Source organism: Mastigoproctus giganteus, chromosome 13, assembly GCF_048544385.1.
Source record: "Mastigoproctus giganteus isolate SK-2022 chromosome 13, ASM4854438v1, whole genome shotgun sequence".
Taxonomy (NCBI): Eukaryota; Metazoa; Arthropoda; class Arachnida; order Uropygi; family Thelyphonidae; genus Mastigoproctus; species Mastigoproctus giganteus.
Genome location: NC_143587.1, coordinates 17,418,571 through 17,443,741, shown reverse-complemented (window position 1 = coordinate 17,443,741; position 25,171 = coordinate 17,418,571). Strand labels below are relative to the sequence as shown.

The 25,171-nt window shown below is 38.1% G+C and overlaps 1 protein-coding gene across 1 annotated transcript in view; it reads right to left on the bottom strand.

Annotated features, from left to right (window-relative positions):
- Positions 1–25,171, bottom strand: part of LOC150075814 (CD63 antigen-like) — a 174,151-nt gene that overhangs the window by 20,270 nt on the left and 128,710 nt on the right. The window contains exon 5 of the mRNA XM_090387200.1: positions 9,666–9,770. Within this exon, the coding sequence (XP_090243326.1) occupies positions 9,666–9,770 (105 nt within the window). The remainder of the gene's footprint in view (positions 1–9,665; positions 9,771–25,171) is intronic.

Below are 25,171 nucleotides of genomic sequence, written 5' to 3'. Positions count from 1 at the left end.
CCTGCATCCAGTTCCTTTGTGACCACATCATAGTATCCAATAAAATTGGTCAGGCAAGACTTTCCCTTAATAAAACCATGCTGTGTCCAAGCTATAACTGAAGTCTTGTTTAGATGATCCTGCAGTGCTTCTTTAACCAGTGCCTCCATTAATTTTCCTTTTTAAACTAACAGGTCTATAATGACTTGTTGCCCTTTGATCCTCCTTTGTGAATTGGGGTCACATTTGCACATCTCCAGTCCACGGGTACCTCCCCCGAGTCCAAAGAAGCTCATAATTATGGCTAAGGGTTTGCTTACTTCCTTTGCTGCCTCCTTTAATATAACTGGATGATCCCATCCACCCTGGGTGCCTTTTTATGTTTATCTCAACAATTTCTCCTCCACTTTCCTCTCAGTTATTACAAAATCATCCAGCTCACTGCCAGAGTTTAACCTCTGGCATTCCCCTCCCTGAATAACTCCTCATGGGTAAATGTAGATGCAAAATACTCAGTTTGTTAGCCACCTGAGCAGGATCATCAACAGTTGAACCATCAATATCCAGTGGACCAATCTGATTCATCCCTTTCCTTCTAGAGTTTACATAGGTAAAGAACTTGGTTTTTCTTTACATCATTTGCCAAGGATTTCTCATAATCTGCCTTTGCCTGCCTAATCTCCTTTGTGACTTGGTTACAGACCAGCTTATATCTATCATAGGCTTCCATGTCACCCATTAATTTATGTATCCCATGCATTTTTATTCTTTGCCACATGTCTCATTAGTTCATCTGACATCCATTTAGGCCTAAACCTTGAACAATATTTCTTAGTTGGTATGTAAAGCCTAGTAGCTTCCAAGATAAATTCTTGGAATGCTTCCCATTTTGAATTTGCTGTTGGTAACATCATCAGTTGGTCCCACCATATAGAATTTAAATATGGTCTTGTATTTAAATTCTTCGTTTTGAAGAATTTTATAACTGGAATTTAGTTTAACTATTGTGATCGCTGAATCGATGAGTGGATTATGATTATAAGATTGAACATGTGTGCAAATCTAATTTAGAAAGTACAGAACTAATACAACATGTTCAATCTTATAATCATAACCCACTCAGATTCAGCATTCACAATAGTTAAACTAAATTCCAGTTATAAAATCTTTCAAAATCAAAGCCCTCGTCATTGAGTGGTTTAAGCACCACACATCGCTTAACATATTAAACAAAAAGATTCCCTGCCAATTTCTCCCCTATTTGGAATTTAGCACATTAAGTTTCCACATGCAATGAAATGCATTTTGGGAACTCAACCTGTATATAACACTCATGCGCTCTTCCCTCCCCACTATAGCTAACTAAAGATGATTTAAAGTCGCTCGTGCACGGCCATTAGCTTTTATCTCACATCATTTAATTTATTTTAATTAGACAACCATAGAATGAAATGTGCACTTTCCTTTCATAGAAAGATTTTTAAACTTCTAACTTAGTTTTAAATTTATAATCCCCATAAGTTATTAGAATCTCATAACCACTATGTACATGGTAAAACTTTCAACCAACTAAGCGGATTACTATGAGGTGAGTGCTGAAAATTAAGCTAAGCTATATCTACGATCTACATAAGTAGTTAAAAGGCATCATTTGATTTTCTTATATTGTGGCTACCTTCAACAATGAGATACTGGGTACTGCACTACATCGAATAAACAATGCTTCTCAGAGGTAACTATTGTTATTTATTCTTCGGTGGGCACCACCACCCAGATGGCACCATTTTGGAGCTTGCTGGCTCGCTCATCAGTGGGCGAGCAGGTACCCTGGTAATGCAAACATGCCATCACAGTTGCAAAGTTGTCTCCACTATCGCTGACCGTGTAAACCCCACTATGTTACAGTTTTTCCCGAATGGCAATGGTGTCTTCCAAGATTGGGCACTTGTGCAGGAATGGTTTGAGGAACAGTTCTGACTTCCAGTATATTGATTGGCCTCCAAACTCCCCAGATATCAATCTCATAGAGCCATTTGTGGGACAAAATGGAAAAAACTCATATCAGGCGTCTGGATACACCAATCATCTCCATTGCTGACTGCATTACATAAATCCTTCCTTTTACCCATCAAGCTCAGAATTTTACTACCTACTGAAACCTTATCTATGCTACGTAGGTCAATGAACTCCGCATTCTCGTACCTCACATGGGTCAACGGGTCTCATTCAGTTTTCATAGGAGTGGTCATAATTCAGTGATCACTCAGTGTATACTATATACCATTCAAACACTAGCACAACTTAATATTTTATCACCATAAAATGTTAAACATTTCATACATTTCTGTTGCATATTTTCCCAGTTTAAAGCAAACTTTGATATTTATTCATTGCTTGGTTGCAAAACAAGTGACAAATCTTTATCATTACTAAAAAAAAACTGGTTGTTACTAGCAGTCAGCCTACTGGACAATCTCTGTACCACCATCTGTTGGAGGATGTCATAACTACAGCATACCATACCACTTCCATTTACTTTCAAAATCATAGAAAAATGATTGCAATGACACCAATCTAGTAATTTAACTGCCACACATTATGTAATACTATTCTTCTGAATTAGTATTTCAATATTCAGTATGTTCAAATACTACATTTGAAACTGCCTGTAAAATTTTTCATATTGATTAAAAAAAAAGAAACATGATAACATGTATTTAATTATATATTGATTCATTTTTAAAAATTTTTTATATGGGGGGGTTGAAAAGAATGTGGCCTGAGTATGAAAGGGTAGTAGTAGTACTACTACATTAAAAATACCTGTACTTAATATATAACACACTTCAAACAGTAGAGGTCCTGAAGTCAAAGTTGTGTGAATGACGAAAGATGGACAAAAATCAGTCATCATGCAGTCATCCAATACTGTATTTGGAAAAATGAGGCCTAATGCCAAAGGCAATTCATGAGGATGTGATTACAACATTGGGGAGGATGCCCCTCCCTATTCCATGCTTAAGTCAGCAGCAGAATTTAAACAAGGGAGGAAGAGTCTGGAAGATGATCCATGCTGTGGAAGACCAACAATGTCCATCACTCAAGAAGTTAGTGACAGTGGGCATGTTATGGTGATGGACAATTCAGGAGGGTCAGTTCATTACATTGACCGTGTTTCAGTCATCTCACCTGGATGCAGATCCAGCAAAATTTCCTTGCAAGCTTTGTGACCATGGATGACATGTGGGTCCATCACTTTCAGCCAGAGAATCAGTCCAAACAACTCTTTTCCCCTTCCAAAGAAAGCAAAATCAATTCCTTCTATTGGCAATGGCATCTGTTTTATAGGATGCCGATGGAGGGTTGCTAGTGGGGTAAATTCAGAAACACTAGACAGCCAAAAGAGCACGGGTCACACAACTTGCTCTTGTAACTTGTGAAAATATCAAAGACAAATGCTGAGGAATGGTTTTTCAAACCATTCCTCAGCATTTCTCTTTTGATATTTTGAGCTTTTGAAAAAGCTCAGAAAAAGGATTCTTGTTCTACAAGGAACACACACCTCACTAATCTATCACTGACATGGTTTCATTGCATCAGTGAAATTTTGAAATCTTGGACCATTTCCCATATTCAACAGATCTAGCACTTGCCCTTTCACCCATTTCCTAGCAATCTTGAAAGCTCAAGAAAGAGAAAAAAAATTCTTTGCAAGTGGAACCAACATACTGCAGCATCAGTAACAAAAGGACTGCAAAGGGGACTATGTTGAAAAGTAACAAGTTACCAGACTCCTCAAACCCTTTATATTAGGACTGAACTTTTCACACCCCTTGAAAAGGGGCGTGAAAAAATTAACAAAAAAAATAAATAAATAAACAAAAAAACATGCAGGCTGGTATGCATATTAATGCAAAACAAGATGAATGATTTTTTTAAAGAACTGAAATAGATAACTGCATGGTTTACTGGCTTTGTGGAAATGAAATGTTTAGATAATGGAGACTATCCCTTATCATATTACCTAGCCACTTTGTGCAGCCCAAGACAGTTTGGCATCTTTTACTAGGGTATGTATCCTCTTATGTATACATTCCTAAACACATTTAAAAATTACAAAAGAGTTACCTCAATCTCTTCATGGGGTGACTGCTATCCACAGTTCTCCTAAAGAGTTATTTAAACACGATTCAAAATACATAACTTCATTAAAATTCAAGTAATTGTGTTCAAATCCTCTTAGTCCATGAATGATTTTTTTTAGGAGCATTAGCAACTAAGGCCATATTGCTCAGGAATATGCGGTGGTCATTCCCTGACCTTTCCGCATCCTCCGTATTTGGTGGTGATGGGCTCAAACCCCAGTCTAATCAAGAAGCGTGTGCTACGCACTGCTGCTCCTTCCCACTTGTCTACAGAGGCACCTCCATGAATGATCAGACACTCCTCTGGGATCATAGGATAAAGCATAAACATGACCCTAGACCCATCCAATCCACCATGAAACCTTGGGTGACTGAAGAAAGTCAGAAATTAAAAATAAATGTCACTAAAAATATCATGGAATATACTAAAACTTTGATGGTGAAAATAAATTACGATGAAAACTATTTTCTAAAAACTTCCTTAAGGGGACCGAACTTTGACATTCATCATGTTCGCAGAACAGAATACAAATGCACAGTATGTATGCATTTTCCCACACTATTTGTTAATGGGAGATTACTTGTTAAATATGCATGCACATGAAAGTCCACAAATCAGAGATGAGAAATGGGCATTGTATGTTAATTTGAGTTATTTTGTATTCTCATTTCTAAGGTTTCTGCAATTAAAAGCTTTGTGTAATTGTGTTATACATTTAAAACCTTAGCTTCATTGAGCAGGAAAATGTGATCTTTGTTTATGGCATGGAATGATAGTGCTGATGGCATGTAACACAATTACACAAATGTCTTTAATTACAGAAACCTTAGAAATGAGAATACAAAATAACTTAACAACACCCATTTCTTATCTCAGATTTGTGGATGCACACGTATTAACAAGTAATCTCATTAATAAATAGCATGGGGAATGCACACATTGTGCAATACCAGAGGCATACAATGCAAGAACGCAAGCTTATGCAGCATCAGCAAAAAAAAAAACCCTCCCATTTCATCCCTCCATTCATTCCAAATGCCTGTTCAGCTCAGTGTTAAATTTATTTAGGCTATTTTTATTTTTTTTTTTTCCCTCTTGTTAGTTGTTGGCACATCAGCTTCTATGGCCATAATGCACCTCCCAAAGTTTTTGCATTTTGCTGTGATCCAAGCCCGAGGCAGGATTCGAACACGCAACCTTTGGGTTGGCAGGCAGGCACTTTACCCACCTGGCTAGCCCGGGCAGCATTTAGGCTATTGGCTTCCACAACAAAAGATGGAAGCCTGTTCCAACAATCAACTACCCACTGGCTAATTGCAAATTTCTGCACATCTATTCTACAACTATCTTTCCTCAATTTGAAACCGTGTCCCCTCAGGTTCTTAGTCTGAGCAAGACTAAGAATCCCAGCAGCATTCAGCTTGCTCTACCAATTCAAGGCCTTATACACCTAAATCAGATCACTTCGCAGGTACCTACTCTCCAGGCACTACAATTTGCAGAACTCAAGCCTTTCTTGATAAGACACCCCTTTGTTCCCCTCACAAATCTTGCCCTTTGTACTCTTTCTAGCAACTCTACATCCTTGCTAAAATGAGGCCCCCAGACCTGTACACAGTACTCTAGGTGTGGCCTGACCATTGCCTTATATAACAGGATTATCACCTCCCTGTCTCTGCTGGACAAATTCCTATATATCATTGACAAGACTCCATGACCTGCCCTGGCAGCTAGTCTGCACTGCTCAGCAAACTTGCTATTTGGCTGCACAATTACCCCCAGGTCTTCTTGACCAGTTTTTTCACCTGAGTGTAGTACCACACAGTTGGCACATTTCTCTTCGGTTATTGCTACCCATATGCAGTACTTTGTAAAATGCAATGTTAAACTTCAGTTGCCACTTCTCTGCCCATTTTTGCCCAACTTATTTAGATCCAGTTGGAGTAGCATACTGTCTTTACTGTCATTAATAACCCTGCCAACCTTTGTATCATCTGCAAACTTGGACATTAAACCTGATATACCTTCATCAATATCATTGATAAATATACAAAACAACAATGGGCCCCAACACCAAACCCAGGGGAACTCCACTAATAACATTTGTCCACACAGTGTCCACTGATTACCACCTTCTGTCGTCTCCCACTCAACCATCCCTTTATCCATTGTAGCAACTTACCCTTAATGCCATACTGCTCCAATTTGTACAGCAGTCTTCTATGTGTAACAGTATCAAAAGCTTTCTTGAAATCCAAGTATATATCAAAATTATTTTTGGCATTCAGTTCCTTTGTGACCACATAGTATCCAATCATATTGGTCAGAGAAGATCTCCCTTTAACAAACCCATGCTGTGTCTTAACTATTACTGCAGTCTTGTCTAGATCTTGCAATGCTTCTTTAACCAGTGATTCCATTATTTTCCCCAGAACACAAGTTAAACTAACAGGTCTATAGTTAGTTGTCATCTTTTGAAACCCCTTTGAATTGGTGATACACTTGCACACCTCCAGTCCATGGGGTCCTCTAAACCCCCGAGTCCAAGGAAGCTGTCATAATTAAGGCTAAAGGTTTGCTTACTTCCTTTGCTGCCTCCTTTAACATAGCTGGATAGATCCCATCCACCCAGGTGCCTTTTTTATGTTTAACTTCAACAATTTCTCCTCCACTTTGCTCTGTTATTACAAAATCACTTAGCTCCCTGTTAGCATTTGATAAACTTCTGGCACTCCCCTCATTGAATAACTCCTCATGTGTGAATGTAGATGCAAAATAATCATTCAATTTATCAGCTACTGAGCACAATCAATAGTCAGCCCACCTATGTTAGGTGGTCCAATTTGATTCATCCCTTTCCTTCTAGAGTTTACATAAGTAAAGAACTCTTTGCTGTTTTTCCCTGCATCCTTTGCCAAAAATTTCTCATAATCTGCCTTTGCCTGCCTAACCTGCTTTGTGACTTGATTACAGACCAGTTTATACCTGCCATAGGCTTCTGTGTCACCTGATACTTTACAGGCATCCCATACATTCTTCTCTGCCACTGACCTTATTAATTCATCTGACATCCATTTAGGCCTAAACCTCAAACAGCATTTCTTACTTGGAATGAAAAGCCTAGTAGGCTCCAAAATTAAGTCCCTGGAGGCTTCCCATTTCAAATTCAATGTTGGTAACATCATCAGTTGATCCCACAGTACAGAATTTAAACTGTCAGACCTCTGTAGTCACCTTTATGAAAGCAAAAGCCCTTCCCTTTAGCCTTGATGGTAGTTGCATCTTTAAATAATTCCCACATCAATACATTGTGATCACTGTCACCCAGTGGTTCCTTTATCTGCAGATTCTTAATGCATGAAGAATCACTACTGATAATCAGATCAAGAGTATTACTCCCTCTGGTTGCCTCTCAAACATGTTGCTGTAGAAAGCAATCATCCAATAAATCCACAGGCCTTGCTAGTGTGTGAGTGACCAACCCACAAATTTCAGTCAATATCTGGGAAATTAAAATTTCCCCCATTATAAGACTGATTTACTGGCCCACTATTTCTCTGCACAATTGCTCATTATACTCATCAAGCCTATAACACACACACCTACTCTCATTTTTCCTTTCCCAGTGCTTATTTCACACCAAACAGACTCAACACTGCATTGTCCACCAACATCAAATGGATGCACTTCCTTAGATTTTACATATTTCTTAACTAATAGCATAACCCCTCCTCCCTTCCTATACATATTTTACTCCCCAAATTAACTCTGCACTGCCTATATCTGTGTGACACCACATCTTTGATATCTCAACAATATCTGCCTTTGATGTCTTGACTAGCACTTCAAGCTCATCAAATTTATTAACTATACTCCTAGCATTGGTGTACATGCAAGTATACATGCACCTGTTCCTACTCCTAGCCACCCTAACACAGCCCATGTATTTACTTGTTCCACTGACTCCCAGCAGTGCTGGAAATCTCCATTACCTTGCTTTCCAGTCTGCTGCCCATTCTAATAGAATCAGTGCAAGAATAACTTTTGCCTCTGCCTGCAGCCACTGTTAACCTTTTAGTCTGTATCACCCACACTAGCAGTTTTACAACACACCTAACACTGCCCCGATAGCATCAGCAAATATTCTTGCACCCTTTCTATTTAAGTGTACCCATCCTTGTAGAAGCAGTCTCTCCTTTCAACAAGCACAGACCAGGCTGAAAAAATTCTACCCCTTGAGCCTTGCACAATCTCTCCACGGCTGAACTGATTGACAAGGCTCTCATCATATACTCCCTATTTTGTCTGGGCAGAATTGCAGACACTTTCACATTAAACCCTAACTAGCGACTTTTTTCAACATTGACCTGTACGTTGAGTAAATCTGCAGATCTTACTCTTAAAATGTCATTAGTTCCAATGTGTACAGCAATATCACCTTTTGTGCCCTTAAAAGATATCTGCTCTACAACATCATCAATGTTTGCTCCTGACAGACATACCCTGGTCCTGTTCCATTTGTATTCTGTCCTGTGACTATCACAAATGTTGAAAAATTTGGCCCCCTTAAGGAAGTTTTTTTTTATAGAAAATTGTTTATCTTAATTTATTTTCAAAGTTTTAGTATATTCCATATTTTTAGCAGCATTTATTTTTTTTAATTTCTGACTGTCTTCAGTCACTCAAGGTATCGTGATGAAGTGGATAGGTCTAGAGTCAGGTTGGGGCTTTAGACTATGATCACAGGGGTGTTTGATCATTCATGGACTAGAAGATTGAACACATTTAATTGAATTTTAATGAGGTTATATATTTTAAATAATTTTCAAATCTTGTTGAAATAAGTTGCTTTAGGAGAGTTGTGGATAGAAGTCACCCTATGAAGAGATTAAGGTAACTTTTATAATTTTTAAATTTGGAAAAACATAGGATATACCAGGCCTTCGTTACCCTTAGATTTATAATAATTCCTAAACATAGTACTGAGGAATGCAGATATGATCTTTCACAGTAATGAAAACTGCAAATTTGAAGGGGGAAATAAACTGAAATAGCATTGGTAGAAATTTTTTTTTCCCTTTCTCTCCATGTCTAAAAACTGGAGTGGACAATTTATTAAAGAGTGCAGTATTTGAGATGTTCATTTGTTGTAATTAACTTAGTTACCAAATATTAGAGTGAAATTATTTCAAAAATGAGATAACATTAATACTCTCCCACCCAAAAAAGAAAAGCTTACAAGAAACTTGTCATTACTTTATTGTTTGATGTAATACTATTTTACATCTATTTAAGCATCATCACTATTCAATTTCATCAGCTTTGAATCTGTTTTTATACAAGGAAATTGAATAGCTGTCAGACTATTCCGAATTTTGAAATTATTTTCAGGCTGGAATCTATCATAAACTGCATCTACAATCGTTTATAAATACAGACAAGAGATGTCAGCACTTATTGGAGAAGTTTAAGTTACTCCAAAACATTGCTTGAAACTACCTTGAAAAACATCACAATGTAAATAAGCAAATTAAACTTACATTTTTTTGAACATCTATCCACAGACCAGGGAGGTCTTCACGATCGCCTGAATTGTTGAAATTCTGAATATTTTTAAACATGTTGGTCTCAATGGTCTCTTCCAACTGCAAAGAATCATTAATTTTTTTTAGGAAATTGTAGCATTTTCTGTAAAATTCTTTCCTATGATAAAATAGTATGCATTAGAAGTAAATGGTAATTTTTCTTATTAATTACTAATCAACAATTAAATATTTACTGAACTAGCACACTAGTGGAGTTGGATTAAGGTGCATTCTGAGACAATTAAGGCCATAAGAGTATGTTTATGTATACTATGCATTTTAGGTTGGTTTGCATGTACACTGGAATAAAAACTCAACTTCCACAGAAGGGTGGGAGGGAGTAGACTTTAATCAGCAGCTGGCTTTGTACAGCTACAACTGAAGTCGGACTTTCTACAGTTTGTGATAAAAACAAACAAAAATTCCAAACAGATAAAGAAACAAAACCACCACCAATCAGAGGAAATTAATTTGACAAAGTCCAAGTATTATTATTATTAGCCATATGGTGCAAGGAAGCCTGAGGCTTATGCTGCACCAGCCAAAAAAAAATTTGAGTTACCCTGAGAGAGAGAGAGAGAGAGAGAGAGAGAGAGAGAGAGAGAGAGAGAGAGAGAGAGAGAGAGAGAGATCACCAAGAAAGAAGAATGATGATATCCAGCTCAGGACCCTGGGTGTGCCAAGCCCATACTCACCAGATGTCAGCCCCTGGGAGTAGTCTGGGTTCTAAAGTGCCTGCAATAATTAAGTGATGAATACAGAAAACACCTACCTAAAGTAAATCAGTATGGCACTTGGATAGCCTTCCCACACATTAGGATTATAGCATGTGACCAGGAAAGCCTATGTGTGACATTGAATATACAGGCCTAACTGTCCTACAAGGATCTGGAACAACTAATCCATAAAGTTATGTTGCCAAATCATCCAGGTTTGGTTTGGTTGTGGTGAAAGGTTGCTGTAAGTGGTACTTCAGAAACTCACATTCTGTAGGATTGATGGAAGGTGATTAAGTGACTAACTTATCCTAGCAGTCTTTGAACTGTTTGATAACATGGGCCCTATGGGATACAGTATTATCATCCTGGAAGACTATTGTCCTGCATGGACAGAAGTGCTATAGTATGGCATGCAATGATTACATCTGCATATGTCAGCTCACACCAATAAGATGACAGACTACTGGATGAGAGAGAGCCTAGGAGCATGTGCACCTTACACTATTAAAAAATCATTAGTACTCTTGAATGTTGGAAGTAGATGTCCAACAAGGACAACTTCCTTTGGCTGTTGCTAAAAATGAATATCTGTTTGCTACAAAAAGACAATGCAAACCATATCATATTCCCTAGTGCAGTTCATTCCAACAGTATAGAAACAGATTACACGCTGAATTTGGTAAACACTTGGTTCACCAGTGATTCTGCTTTTTGCTTTTTCATAAACTGGACTAACGACTACAGACATCTGTTGCAAGCTACTGAATAATGGAATTAGTCTATTCCGGTTATTTGGGACATCGGGACTAGTGCATTTTGGCCTGATTAAGCGGCTTCCCCGATTATCCAGTTTCACGTAAAAAAAAAAATTAAAAATACAATGGGACCACCCCCCCCCTTCACAATTGGTTCACTGTACAATCAAATCACGTTACGATGGAGTCACCATAGTACAGTACCATTCCCTATGGGATGTGTAGTAAGCACCGGTCATTGTGATAGTTTGTGAATTGAATTAATTCTATTAAATAGAGATTCTAATTAGCAAAAATAAGAGGGATATTATCCACAGGCTATAAAAGTAAAGAAATATTAAGCACAAATTTACCCTTTATTACCTTACCAATTAAATGATACGTGAAAATCGAAAGCATATACGTGATAATCTGAATAATTAACACGTACTGTAATATGTACATACTAACTACTTGACATTTCTCTTCACTGACATTTGTGGGTGCCATGTTCTTTGTATCAATAACAAAGAACAAGGCACACACAAATTGCAGGTAACACGATACATGCAAGTGAGAACAGAGTAACAATTTAAGAAGCTTTAAAAATAGGATGAAGAGAAGATTCTGAAAATAAATTTATGACTGAAGATTCCATGGAAGTGTAAACACATTTCACCATTAATAACCCTCTGAATTCCAGCTGTCAGTATTATTGCAAATTCAATAAGATAGAGTTTACTATCCGTTTATGATAGATTGCACTAACAAAAAAGCCCAAAAAACAGGTAACTTCTAACTGTTTTTGTTGTTTATGGTTGTGACCTCCAGAAATCTGACCGAACCACATGGTACGATCGGACACAACTGTAGGGTAATCTCCAGTGCTGTGGTCTCCTGCCCCGATTAAACAGCATGTTGTCCCAGTTAAGCGAAATAAACCCTGGCTTGGCTATTTTCTCGATTGGGTTCTGTTTTTTAAGATTTGACCCAAATAAATGGCTGCCCCAATTAACCAATGGCCCAAATAACCGGAATCCACTGTATTTAAAGTGGATTGCTGACAAACAATACATATGAATCTACATGTAATTTTTTTTTTTGGGACGAGTATACTAGAAGTATATCAAGTTATAATAGGGAACTACATGATTTTTTTTTTGATAACTGAGAGGAAAGCAAAAGAGAAATTGAAGCTAGAAATAATTAAGCACCTGGGATCTATCCAATTATACTAAGACTGGCAATTATACAATTACTGCTAAGAATGAGAAAAGCAAACCTTTACCCATAATTATAGGAACATCCTTGAATTCACAGGAGGTCCCATAGAATAGAGATGTCCAAATGACTCCAATTCACAAAGGGGAAACTAAATGGGGAAGTGAATACAGCCAGCCCTGTAAGCTTGACTTCCATTCCAGAGAAATAATGGATCACCAGTTAAAGAAATAATGCAGGATCATCTAGACATGCATGTAGTTATACATGCAATCATAGCATGAATTTGTTAAGAGGCAATCTTAGCTAGATAATCAAGATGATTGGATATACTATGATGCAGTAACAAAGGAATTTTGCATAAAAATTAGTTTTTACATCATATACTTAAGTTTCAGAAAATTTGATACTGTTTCACATGAAACAATGCTTTACAAATTGGAGTAGTGTGACATCAGGGACAAATTACTGTGGATAAACAGCTGGTAGAGTGGGAGAAGAAAGAGTAGAGGTCTGCACATGCCCAGTGTTTGTCCTGGCACCATCGGGTTCAGGCTATTGTTTAGTTTATAGGAGCATTAGCAACTAAGGCCATATTGCTCCAGGGATATGCAGTGGTCATTCCCTGACCTTTCCACATCCTCCATATTTGGTGGTCATGGGCTCGAACCCTAGTCTAATCAAGAAGCGTGTGCTACACACTGCTGCTGCTGCCCACGGAGGCACCTCCAGGTTCAGACCTGGTAGCAAAAATCATAATAGGCTCAGGTTGGACTAAGTAACAATATTTGGATAATATTTTGCTTCAAATTTTATCAAGTGTTATAAGATGTATTTCAGGCTTCCTGGAGTCTATTATTCCAAAAATGTTTTGTATTAGCACGCAGATCTTGAATAGAGAATGTAGAACAAAGTTATCAGACACCATTGTAATCAAACAACAAGTGGACTAGCAATAACTGATTGGTACTAGAGAAAGGAAGTCCTGCATTATTATAAGACTCCTGTTAACCCAGTCAATATGGTAGATCATCCTTGTTATTCTGTTGAGCAATACAGGATACATATGGTTTAAGATGGCATCTTAAGCCACATTCCCATAATACCTTATTTGGCAAGCTTCAACTAATCAGGTAGGCAAGGGTTTCCCTAAACTATGCATGGCCAGGAGCCAGTTTTCAGCAGTACATTTTTTGTGGCCCAAAAAGTAAAATGCATATAATAAACAATATTTTAAAAAATTGTTAAAAATGTAAATAATTAAAATATTTTTAGGAATTATTTTATAAAAAAATAAAATAATAAATCATTTATATGCACTTTATAATTAATATGGATGATGTTTAACATCACACCAAATTTATATCAGGAGTTATTGATTAAAATTCTCTTAAAGATAAATTTTCAGCTTTGAAAAGAAACCCATCTTTTGCAAAAATGTTCTGGAAATAAGAGCCCCCACATTCAGACTGAATCCAGAAAATTGTGGCTTTAGAAAACACTAAAATCAGATTTAATGCCTATGATAAGAGCAGTTTGCTGAATTCCTCTCCATTAAAATGGATGTCTAGGGGCCACTGCAGAGTGCAAGAATATAGGAAACAAAAGACACTGCTAATAATTTATGTTGGCCTGAACATGAGCTATTTGAAGAGGAAGATAGATGTTTCCAGCAAACTGGTAGGCCACTTGCTCAATACAGGCTGGTGAAATTTAAAATGATCAATATGAATAAAAATCTGCCATGTAACAAAGTTTGTTATTTGGTTTTTAGGAGCATTAGCAACTAAGGCCATATTGCTCCAGGATATGCGGTGGTCATTCCCTGACCTTTCCACATCCTCCGTATTTGGTGGTCACGGGCTTGAACCCTGGTCTAATCAAGAAGCGTGTGCTACGCACTGCTGCTCCTTCCCACCTGGCTACGGAGGCACCTATGTAACAAAGTAAAAAGTCACAAACCAGCTCCTTAGTCAGGTTTTGCAGTATTCATGAAAGTTGAACAAGAGGATTTTTTTTTTGTATATTTTCTGGAGGATCAGTGTTTTCTTTTTCAAGGCTTAGTATGGGGTTGTAGACCACAGTTTGAGAAACACTGGGTTAAACAGAGTGCACTGTTGCCTGTATATGTGGAAGCTGATTCAATACAACCAGGAGTGGACAGGACATTTTTTTTGGGATGAAGTCTCACAAAAGGAGGGGGGGGGTAAAGTTCCTTAAAAAAAAGTAATTGGCTACAATTCTATTTTATAACAGAAAATAGATTTAGAAGAATTTTAAAATATTTAAAATGAAATTAAGCAATGACATCAATGTAATTGCTCTTTAAATCCTTAAAGGTCGGCATCTAAATGGATGCCAAACAATTTGGGGGGCATGACAGCCTGGACCAGTCCACGCATGATACAAGTGAGAGGAAATGAAGGCTTTATCACCATGTTTATGTTATGATACCCTCATTTTGTGGTCATGGAAGTTCAACTTTGTGCTTCATTACAAAACAATTCCCTATTTTGTCCACATTTCAGTAAGAGTTTAGCTCAATTGAATAAAATCTAACATTCAAACTATGCATTAATTAATCTTTCATTATGTTCTTAGTGTTTTAGTTGATTATAAGAGGTATCAATCTCTTTATACATCCCTCTTCTAGACCATATACCCTGAATATATTTAATATTTTTTACAATTTTAGTTTTAGATACATTTTCTCTGATTTCATTTTATTGTTTTATGTATTAAGATCCCTACCCCTTTAGCAGCTCTCTCAGAGCTGCTAAAGGGGTAGGGATCTACTCCCCTGTAGATTAATAATAAATGATATAAACAGACTCTTCAGTGCATAGTTTGAATGTAAAAGACAACCAATTTTACAGGGTTTTGTTCAATAGAGCTAAATAAAACATTGAAATGTAGATGAAATTGGGAATTGACTTCACAATGAAACTTAATGAAATTAAACTGCCTCAGCCATGAAATGATATCATAACAAACAAATTAGTATGGAAATAAAGCCTTCTTCCCCCATAATCAAACTGAAGTAGAGCTCTCATATATACAGGCAGGGATGAACTGCCATAATTGGCAGTTGCCAACTATGGCAACAAGTTGCTAAATGTAGAAGGATCTGTAAAATGAGTTAGTGATAAATGGTTAGAAATGCTTTAAGAAGTTCAGGAACTGATTTGCATAACATTATGCAAATCTCTGTTACACCAGCAGCACTTCAATCTGTTTCTATGAGCTGCATTGCAGCAGGAGGAAATATGGATAAAGAAATTTCTTTTAATATAGGTATATTTAATATATGGTCCTTGAGGTTGTCATAGACACTCTCTCAGATATTCCAGACAAGCTGAACTTGCTACCTGGTGTCTATGGAACTGATATTTGGGTGACACTCAAGTCAAGTGAACCCAATTTTGGTGAAGTCCGGACGGTCTGTGACAGCCAAATCCTCTGCTTGCACCTTCACAATGGTGGGACTGTAGAAATCCTGGGTATAACCCATATGCGCAAGCACACTGTGGGTAACCATCCAGGTGTGAACCAACGTAAGCAGGGGTCGAGGTGTGGCACCCAGACCACATGGAGGAATGCTGCTCCTGTGTTATCATGCAATACTAGGTGGTAGATGACTCATCAACCGGTGCAATTCCACCACTTTGCTTATTGGAGGTTTGAAGTGGTGAAACCCATGTTTAGTCCCCAGAGCTAAGTTCCAGTCAACTCTTCCATCATGCAGTATGGCTGATGACTTTTGAGGTTATGGACGTCATGGCAAGATGGAATCTTCCTTACATTTCGAGGTTACACCTCTAAAAAACAGTGTACACAGGCTGGACCAAACCTACTGGTAACTATTTAAGAGGCTTCCAGATCAGCTAGTGTATAATCTTGCTACCTCTACTCTGCCAGATAGTGACTGGAGGGAGTCCAAGTGGTGTGTATGTAGGGGGGCCCCCATTGTAGAGGCCACATTATGTCAAGGATCTGGGTATATTCTACCATGTGTACACCATATCCAAAAATTTCATTACTTCATACAGCATGTCCCCCGCCACATTTTCTCATTATTGAATACCGTATTTCCCCATGTATAAGATGCACCTTTTTTCGAAAAATTTGGGATCTAAAAACTGGGTGTCTTATACAGTGGTTGTAGATTTTTTTTTACTTTAATTTCCCGCTTTTTCGTGCACATTGTTTCGCATTTGTTACTGGTATATTAGGTTACGTTTTGCCACGTTCTGCCCAGAAATGGCTCAAAAGATTTTCATACAGTGCTGAATTCAAGTTAAGTGATCCAGTTTGCAAAAATGAATGGAAATCGTGCTGCTGAATGTAAGTTTGGTCCTCCTCCAACTTGGAAAACAATCCGAGACTGGCTACGGGAAGAAGAAACCCTAGTGAAAATGCTAGGGCAGAAGAAGGCCATTAGAGGAAAGTCAGCAAAATGGCCTGATTTAGAGAGGGAATTGAAGATATGGATTGAGGAGCAAAGGGCAATTGGAATTCCTGTGTCCACAAAGATAGTTCAGCATGAGGCAAGAAGAATTGCTGATGAAAAAGTTACTGATTTCAAAGGAGGACAATTGGTGCTTCAGGTTCACGAAACTGAATGGACTAAGCATGCGTACATGCACCAGACTTGCCCAAAAGATATCTGAAAGCTATGAGCAGAAGGTCCTTGAATTACATCGTTTTGTCATTCAATGTCGGAAGACACATCCATTTGAATTGGGACAGATTGCAAATAGGACAAAGTCCCCCTTCAATTTGATGTCCCAAGTAACAGAACTGTTGATAAGAAGGGGGTGAAAACTGTAACTGTGAAGACAAGTGCACATGAAAAGAGCCATTATACAGTTCTTCTAGCTTGTTGTGCCAACGGAACCAAGCTACCTCCTATGCTGATTTTCAAATGCAAAACAATGCCAAAAGAAGATATTCCTCGAGGAGTGATTGTCCACATTCATGACAAGGGTTGGATGGATCAGGATTGGATGAAGATCTGGTTTGAGAAAGTTTGGAGCAGGAGACCAGGTGGGCTCCTATGCAAACCTGCCCTATTGGTGCTTGATCAGTTCAGGGCACACACAACAAAAAATACAAAGAAGATTGCTGCAGAGCAAAAAACAAAAACTTGCCATCATACCTGGAGGCTTGACATCCCAGCTCCAACCACTTGATGTCAGCATTAACAAACCCTTCAAAGCTGCCATGAGAGACAAATGGAACCAATAGATGACGTCTTCTGGGGACAATTTGACACCAGCAGGAAGAGTGAAGAAACCAACTATAGGAGAAGTTTGTACCTGGGTGAAAAGATCCTGGGATAATATCAAGATTGAGATCGTTGTCAAGTCATTTAAAAAGTGTGGCATTTCAAATGCCATAGATGGAACTGAGGACAAGGCAGTATATGAAGACAGTGATTCGTCATCAGACACAGATGAGGACAAGCTAATGGATGGGACTTGACAGTGATGAGTTGTATGAATTTTATGATGAATAAGACTTGAGTTCGATAACTTTATGTAATACATTTTTTTTTCAAATTTCGGGCACCAAAATTAAGGTGCATCTTATACAATGGAGCGTCTTATACATGGGTAAATACGGTACAACATGAATTGTCAAACTAATAGAGTAAGCTTATCTGCAAAAAGATCTAAACCTCCCAAACACTTCCTAGTTCATTTCACAAATACGTGGTCTCAGTTCTAATGTCAACAATGTCCATTTCCACTTGCAGTCTGCCAAACCCCATGTACTTCTTCTGACAGATTCTCAGTTAGTTATTGGTTGATTCAACTACTGCTCATTTCAGTTGCCCAAATAATTCAATGTACCATTTCTTTCACCTCAAAGGTGGTACTTGTGCATATGTCCATTCCGATATTCCCTGTCAGACTTGGTAATTTGGAATTTCCTCTTTTCGATCTACTCTGGCTTAAAATCTCTCTACCTCATTCTGTCAAATTCATCTGTGGTCTCTAACCGTTCTCCCAACTCCACTAATCACTTGGAGCTCTGACTTCCTCTCTTTGCAACTTGACTTTCTCCAGTCCAACTTTCCTAACAGTGAGGTAATTTTCCTCGGCGATTTTAATGTTCACAACTCCAGCTGGCTTCCGTTTTCTAGTCACACCAACCCCAGCTGGTCAAGATTCTGAGGCTTTTGCAATCACTAATGACCTCACACAGATTGTTCATTAATCTACCAGAATACCGAACAATGCTAACCATAAAGCCAACACGTTTGATCTTTCTCACAAACAACTCTTCTAATTACACACAGTCAAAGTGAGTGGTCCTTTAGGGACCTCAGATCAAAACTTGGTGATTGTCTCTTCAATGGAGCCATTATCTCATGGCTATTCCCAACCTCATGTCGTTTGGCATTACAAGAATGCAAAATGGGATGACCTGCAAGATTTTTCTTCTTTTCCTTGGTCAGATTACTGTTTCTAAACTTCTGATGTCACCATTTGCTTAGATTGTGTTGGTGAAATTATTCTTGTAAGAATGGAATCCTTTATTCCACACTTCACTTTAAAACATCCTTTATCTAAATCTTTGTTTTCCAATAAATGTGCTAAGGCTGTCAAGAGAATGTTGCATATCATAATTCTCTTGTTTCCAATTCTTCAGTTTCATTTTCTGCCTACATCAAAGCTTGCAACAATTATAAAGCAGTTGTAAATCAGTCCAAACTAGATTTTGTGCAGGCCAAGAGTAGAAAACTCTTCTTGCTGTAATGGTATCCAAGCATTCTGGTCTCCTGCCAGAGCTATTGGCTGCAACTTTTGCCCATCTCTGCTCCACCTCTGTCAAAACCAGATTGTTTTCACATCAGCCAAGGATAAAGCTGACCTCCTAGCATCCCATTTTGCTTCCAACTCGTGTATTAATGATCTTGGTAAAACACTTCCCACCAAGCTCCATTCAATGCCTCCTGTGGTTATCCATAAAAAGGATGTCAGAAGGATTTTGACAAATCTTGATGCTAAGAAAGCTCCGGGTCTGATGGTATTTCTCCACTTGTTCTCAAAACCTGTGCTCTTGAACTTACTCAGTTTTCTTTGCTGCTTTTTTCACTTTCTTATTCCAAAAGGTGTTTTTCCTTCTGCTTGGAAATTTGCTCATATCGAGCCAGTTCCTAAAAGGGATGACAAATCTCTCCCATCCAATTACTTCTAATCTTTCTAAAGTAATGGAGAAATCAATTAACTGCCAAATCTTAAACTACCTAGAAACCTTCCGTCTGATCAAGGATCGCCAGTATGGATTCAGTCAGTGTTGATCCACTGGTGATATTTATGTTACCCATTTATGGCCAAATTCAGTGAAAAATTTTGGTGAAACAAGTTGTTGCTCTTGACATCTCAAAGGCTTTCAATCTTGTTTGGCAAAAAGGTCTTCTAAATAAGCTTCTATCTTATGGTTTGCCAACTGTTTTTTGTAATTGGTTATCCAGTTTTCTCTCTGCATCCAAAAAAAAAAAAAAAAACCTGTTCTCTTTCGCTCACGGCATTACTTTTCTTCCAAACAGCTGTTCACTCTGTACAAATCGCAAATCCGTCCTACCATGGAATATTGTTCCCACATCTGGGACAGTGCACCTAACGCCTCTCAGGCTTCTAGATTCTATTCAGAAGAGGGCAGTTAGGTTAATTAATGACTCAACTCTAACAGAGTCCATTTGCTGTCTCAGACATACTGTTTCTGCTGCATGCCTTTTCTACAGATACCTCCATGGGCACTGTTCTTCTGAACTGACTTCTATAATTCCCACTCTCTTTCAAAACAGTCTGAACACGTGCCACCACCACCACCACCCAACATCAAACTCACAGAACAAAAAAAAAAAGCAACTTTTGTATATTTTTAATCTTATAAATATTTCTGCATGTAAATATCCGCTTTGATGGGAGAAGGCTAAAATTAGCATTAGCATTAGCAGAGGCATTTGATGCAAGAAAGCAAGCTTATGCAGCATCAGCCAAAAAAAAAAAAATCCACTTCACCCCTCTGTTTGTTCAAAATACCTGTCCAGATGAGCCTTAAACTTATTTAGGCTATCAACCTCCACCACAAGGGATGGCAGTCTGTTCCACCAACCAACCACCCGCTGGCTAAAGGCAAATTTCCGCACGTCTATCCTACATCTGTCTTTCCTCAATTTGAATTTATGCCCTCTCAGGTGATTTTTCTGAGCTAGAGGAAGAATCCCATCAGCATTGAGCATGCTTAAACCATTCAAGGCTTTATACACCTCTATCAGATCACTTCGCTGGTGCCTAGTCTCCAGACACTGTAATTTGCAAAACTTAAGCCTTTCTTCGTAAGAGCACCCCTTTGTTCCATTCACTAATCTTGTTGCCCTTCTCTGTACTCGTTTCAGCAGCTCTACATCCTTCTTGAAATGAGGCCTCCAGACCTGTATACAGTACTCTAGGTGTGGCCTGACCATTGCCTTATACAATGGAATAATCACCTCCTTATCCCTGCTGGAAAAATTTCTGTATATCATTGACAATACTCCATGAGCTACTCTTGCAGCCCGTCTGCACTGCTCAGAGAACTTCATATCTGCCTGCACAACCACCCCCAAGTCCCTTTCATTCTCTACCACTGTCAGTGTAGTACCACAGAGTTGATACGTTGCTCTGGGGTTGATGTTTCCCCTGTGTAGTACTTTACATTTGTCAATGTTAAACTTCATTTGCCACCTCTCAGCCCATCTGCTCAACCTTTCCAGATCCTGTTGCAGCAGCATAGTGTCAGTAGTGTCCTTGACAACCCTGCCAACCTTTGTATCGTCTGCAAACTTGGACATTAAGCTTGATATACCATCATCAATATCATTTATAAATACAGAAAACAATAATGGACCCAACACTGAGCCCTGAGGGACTCCACTAATAACATTAGTCCACGATGAGCAGTGTCCATTGATTACCACTCTGTCTTCTCCCCCTCAACCACCCCTTTATCCATAGCAGCAATTTGCCTCCAATGTCACACTGCTCCAATTTGTGTAGCAGTCTTCCATGTGCAACAGTATCAAAAGCCTTTCTAAGATCCAAGTATATAATATCAAAGTTATTCCCTGCATCCAGTTCTTTTGTGACTGCATCATAGTATCCAATCAAGTTGGTCAGGCAAGACTTCCCCTTAACAAAACCATGCTGTGTCTGAGCTATAACTGAAGTCTTGTCTAAATGATCCTGCAGTGCTTCTTTAACCAGTGCCTCCATTAATTTTCCTGGAACAGAAGTTAAGCTCACAGGTCTATAATTACTTGTGTCAGCCTTTGATCCTCCTTTGTGAATTGGGGTCACATTTGCACATTTCCAGTCTATGGGTAGCTCCCCTGAGTCCAAGGAAGCTCTCATAATTATGGCTAAGGGTTTGCTTACTTCCTTTGCTGCCTCCTTTAATAACTGGATAGAGCCCATCCACCCCGGGTGCCTTTCTTGTGTTTATCTTCAACAGTTTCTCCTCCATGTATGTCATTGTTTTCCCATCATTGTATCTTGTATAATCTGGCTTTAGTCGTGTAACACATTTAACAAAAAATCGTAATCGACTTGATATAGTAAAAAGAGGTGATCTTCATCTGACTCTCACAAAATTGGAGCCAGATATTAAAATGCTAATATGAAAACATCAGCCACCAGGATCTCATTAGTAGGGCCTATTTAATGGGATCCTATTTAATAGCCTTAGGAATAAATTTATATATGTTGTTTGAAATAGTATTTTAATTTTTTTTACTAATTCTGTCATTACAAGTAAAAATATGTTTCAGTTTTATCAATTAATTTTCAAAATTTGTAATTTACATTTTTTATATTATATTGGAATTGTTTAATTATTAGCTTTTACTAGCCTACAAATAGATATTTCATTTAGGAATATTACATATGCATATATGGGGGTCCACATGCATAAAGTTAGGACTCAGTGGGTCCACAAACAAAAAAGGTTGGGAACCCTTGTATTAAATGAAACTATTTAAATCTTGCTTTAACAATAACTTAAACAATTTCAGATTTATATCATTCAAAATTACCAACTGCACTTCACGATGTTTAATTTTAAGAATTAAATAAATACTTAGTTTTTCCCCCTCAAAGTTTTGCAAAGAAAAAACCCTCAGCAAAGGTCTCACTTTTTTTTTTAATAAGAATTTTTGGCCATTTTGCTACTGAAGACAAGTCATTTTCATCCAATGAATATTGTTGCCTTGTTGAAACTCAGACTAAGGAGAGACATTTAAAGTGCATTATCTCCAGCAGACCATAAGACAACTGTTAAATGAAAATGAATGACAAGCAGGTATCATCAGTTTAAAAGTTCTGGTGGATTATAATATTAAGTCCATGGATATTACAGTATTATGTGAGGAAACCACTCTGGCTATAATAAGTGTGTGGTAGAACTACAGAGTGTCCCCAAATTTCAGTTGTGGAATTAGCAAATCAGATTGGCTTTGACAAATTTGAATTTAAGTAATATGGCCAAGATTTTGAAATTGCATGATGTTGAGCTGACTTAATAAAGATCCAGTCAATCCAAAGCAAAAAAAAATATATAAAAATTAAATTAAATTAAAAGTGCAGGGGGAAGAGGAAATGTAGCAGAAAAACTGCAACTGCAAGAAAAACAGCTTGCAACAAGAGATGACACTTTCAGTTTGTTTGAGAAAGGGATGGCCATTCTCATTTAAGATGAGTCAAACACAGAACAGTGGCAAGTCCAGCTGAAGAATGAGCAGTCTCTTGTACTATGGTAATGAACTATATAGACTTAATTTGTATTTAATAAGTAGTTGCTTGAAGTTGAAGTTCAAAAATTTGATTATAGAACTGCAACCATTCATAACATAAAAGGCACATATGTAAAAAATGTCCAATTCACATCACTTCAATAAATATTTCTGTTCATCATAGCACAGGAATTATATGAAAGAAATCTTTTTCCATTATATATATAGTGGCAGACAAAAAAAAAAAAAAAACCACCTGTATCACTTGCAAATTGTTTTGCACTGCACTGTGGGTTGCAGAAATGTATTTGTTAGAGGGGATATATAACTCTGTGAATGAAATCCAATAAAGACTCCACCTGATATACCTAACTGCCATAAATATCTTCCCAAAGGGTAAAATATATAATTAATGGAAATATGAGAAATTATGCAAATGGCAATCATGACAACCAAACATACATTTTATTGCATTTACATGTACAAATGAAATGACAAGTTAACATAATAGTATTATGTACTGTAAATCAGCAAAATAAGTCCTCAATATTTTGCTTGTTCCTCCTCTAGCTGCAATTACAGCTTTGCAACAATTTGGCACAGAGTTAACCAACTCTGGATATATGGTTGCGCAATTTCGTGGTACCACTCCATTACAATGCTCTCCTGCAGCTGAATCTTGTTTGTTGGCTTCTTCAGAGCAATTTTAGACTACATTATGTACCAGCAATTTTCAATAGGGTTCAAATCTGGACTGTTGCCGGGCCAGACCAACACTAATGCCAGCATTTGAGGTATGACGACCTTAAGAGAGAAAACATTGGTGTATGTTTTAAGCCTTGTGAGACAAGACAAAATCATCATTAAATCTAAATAGTATAAAACTTACCAATTTTGCTGTGAGGCAAGGTGCCAAGTCCTCTTGAAAAATGCACTTTTGGACATTGTGTGGTGATCCCTAATAACAGGTTTCAGGCACTCCTCCAAGATAGCGTGTAGGTTTCAGCATTCACCATTCCATTAATAAACTTAAATTCACCCCACCTCTTTGTTTGTTATGCATCCCCAGACCATCTGACCAGTGAGGAACTTTACAGTCAGGATTGTATGCCTCCGATTTTAGTTTTATGACATTAGCAGAGGCATATGATGCAAGTAAATGCAGCATTAGCCAAAAAAAAAAAAAAACTTGCACTTCACCCCTCCGTTCGTTCGAAATACCTGTCCAGCTGAGCCTTAAATTTATTTAGGCTATCAACTTCCACAACAAGGGATGGAAGTCTGTTCCACCAACCAACTACAGGCTGGCTAAAGGCAAATTTCTGCACATCTATCCTACATCTGTCTTTCTTCAATTTGAATTTATGCCCTCTCAGGTGATTATTCTGAGCAAGAGTCAGAATCCCATCAGCATTGAGCATGCTCAAACCATTCAAGGCTTTATACACCTCTATCAAATCACCTCGCCGGTGCCTAGTCTCCAGACACTAGAATTTGCAAAACTTAAGCCTTTCTTCGTAAGAGCAACCCTTTGTTCCATTCACAAATCTTGTTGCTCTTCTCTGTACTCATTCCAGCAGCTCTACATCCTTCTTGAAATGAGGCCTCCAGACTTGTATACAGTACTCAAGGTGTGGCCTGACCATTGCCTTATACAAGGGAATAATCACCTCCATATCCCTGCTAGAAAAATTTCTGTATATCATTGACAAGACACCATGAGCTACCCTTGCAGCCCATCTGCATTGCTCAGAGAACTTCATATCTGCCTGCACAATTACCCCCAGGTCCTTTTCATCTTCTACCACTGTCAGTAAACATATTCCTTCCCATCCGAGCCATGCTGTTGTTGGGTTTTTAGGAGCATTAGCAACTAAGGCCATATTGCTCCGGGATATGCGGTGGTTATTCCCTAACCTTTCCGCACCCTCCGTATTTGGTGGTGACTGGCTCGAACCCCGGTCTAATCAAGAAGCGTATGCTACGCACTGCTGCCCTTCCCACCTG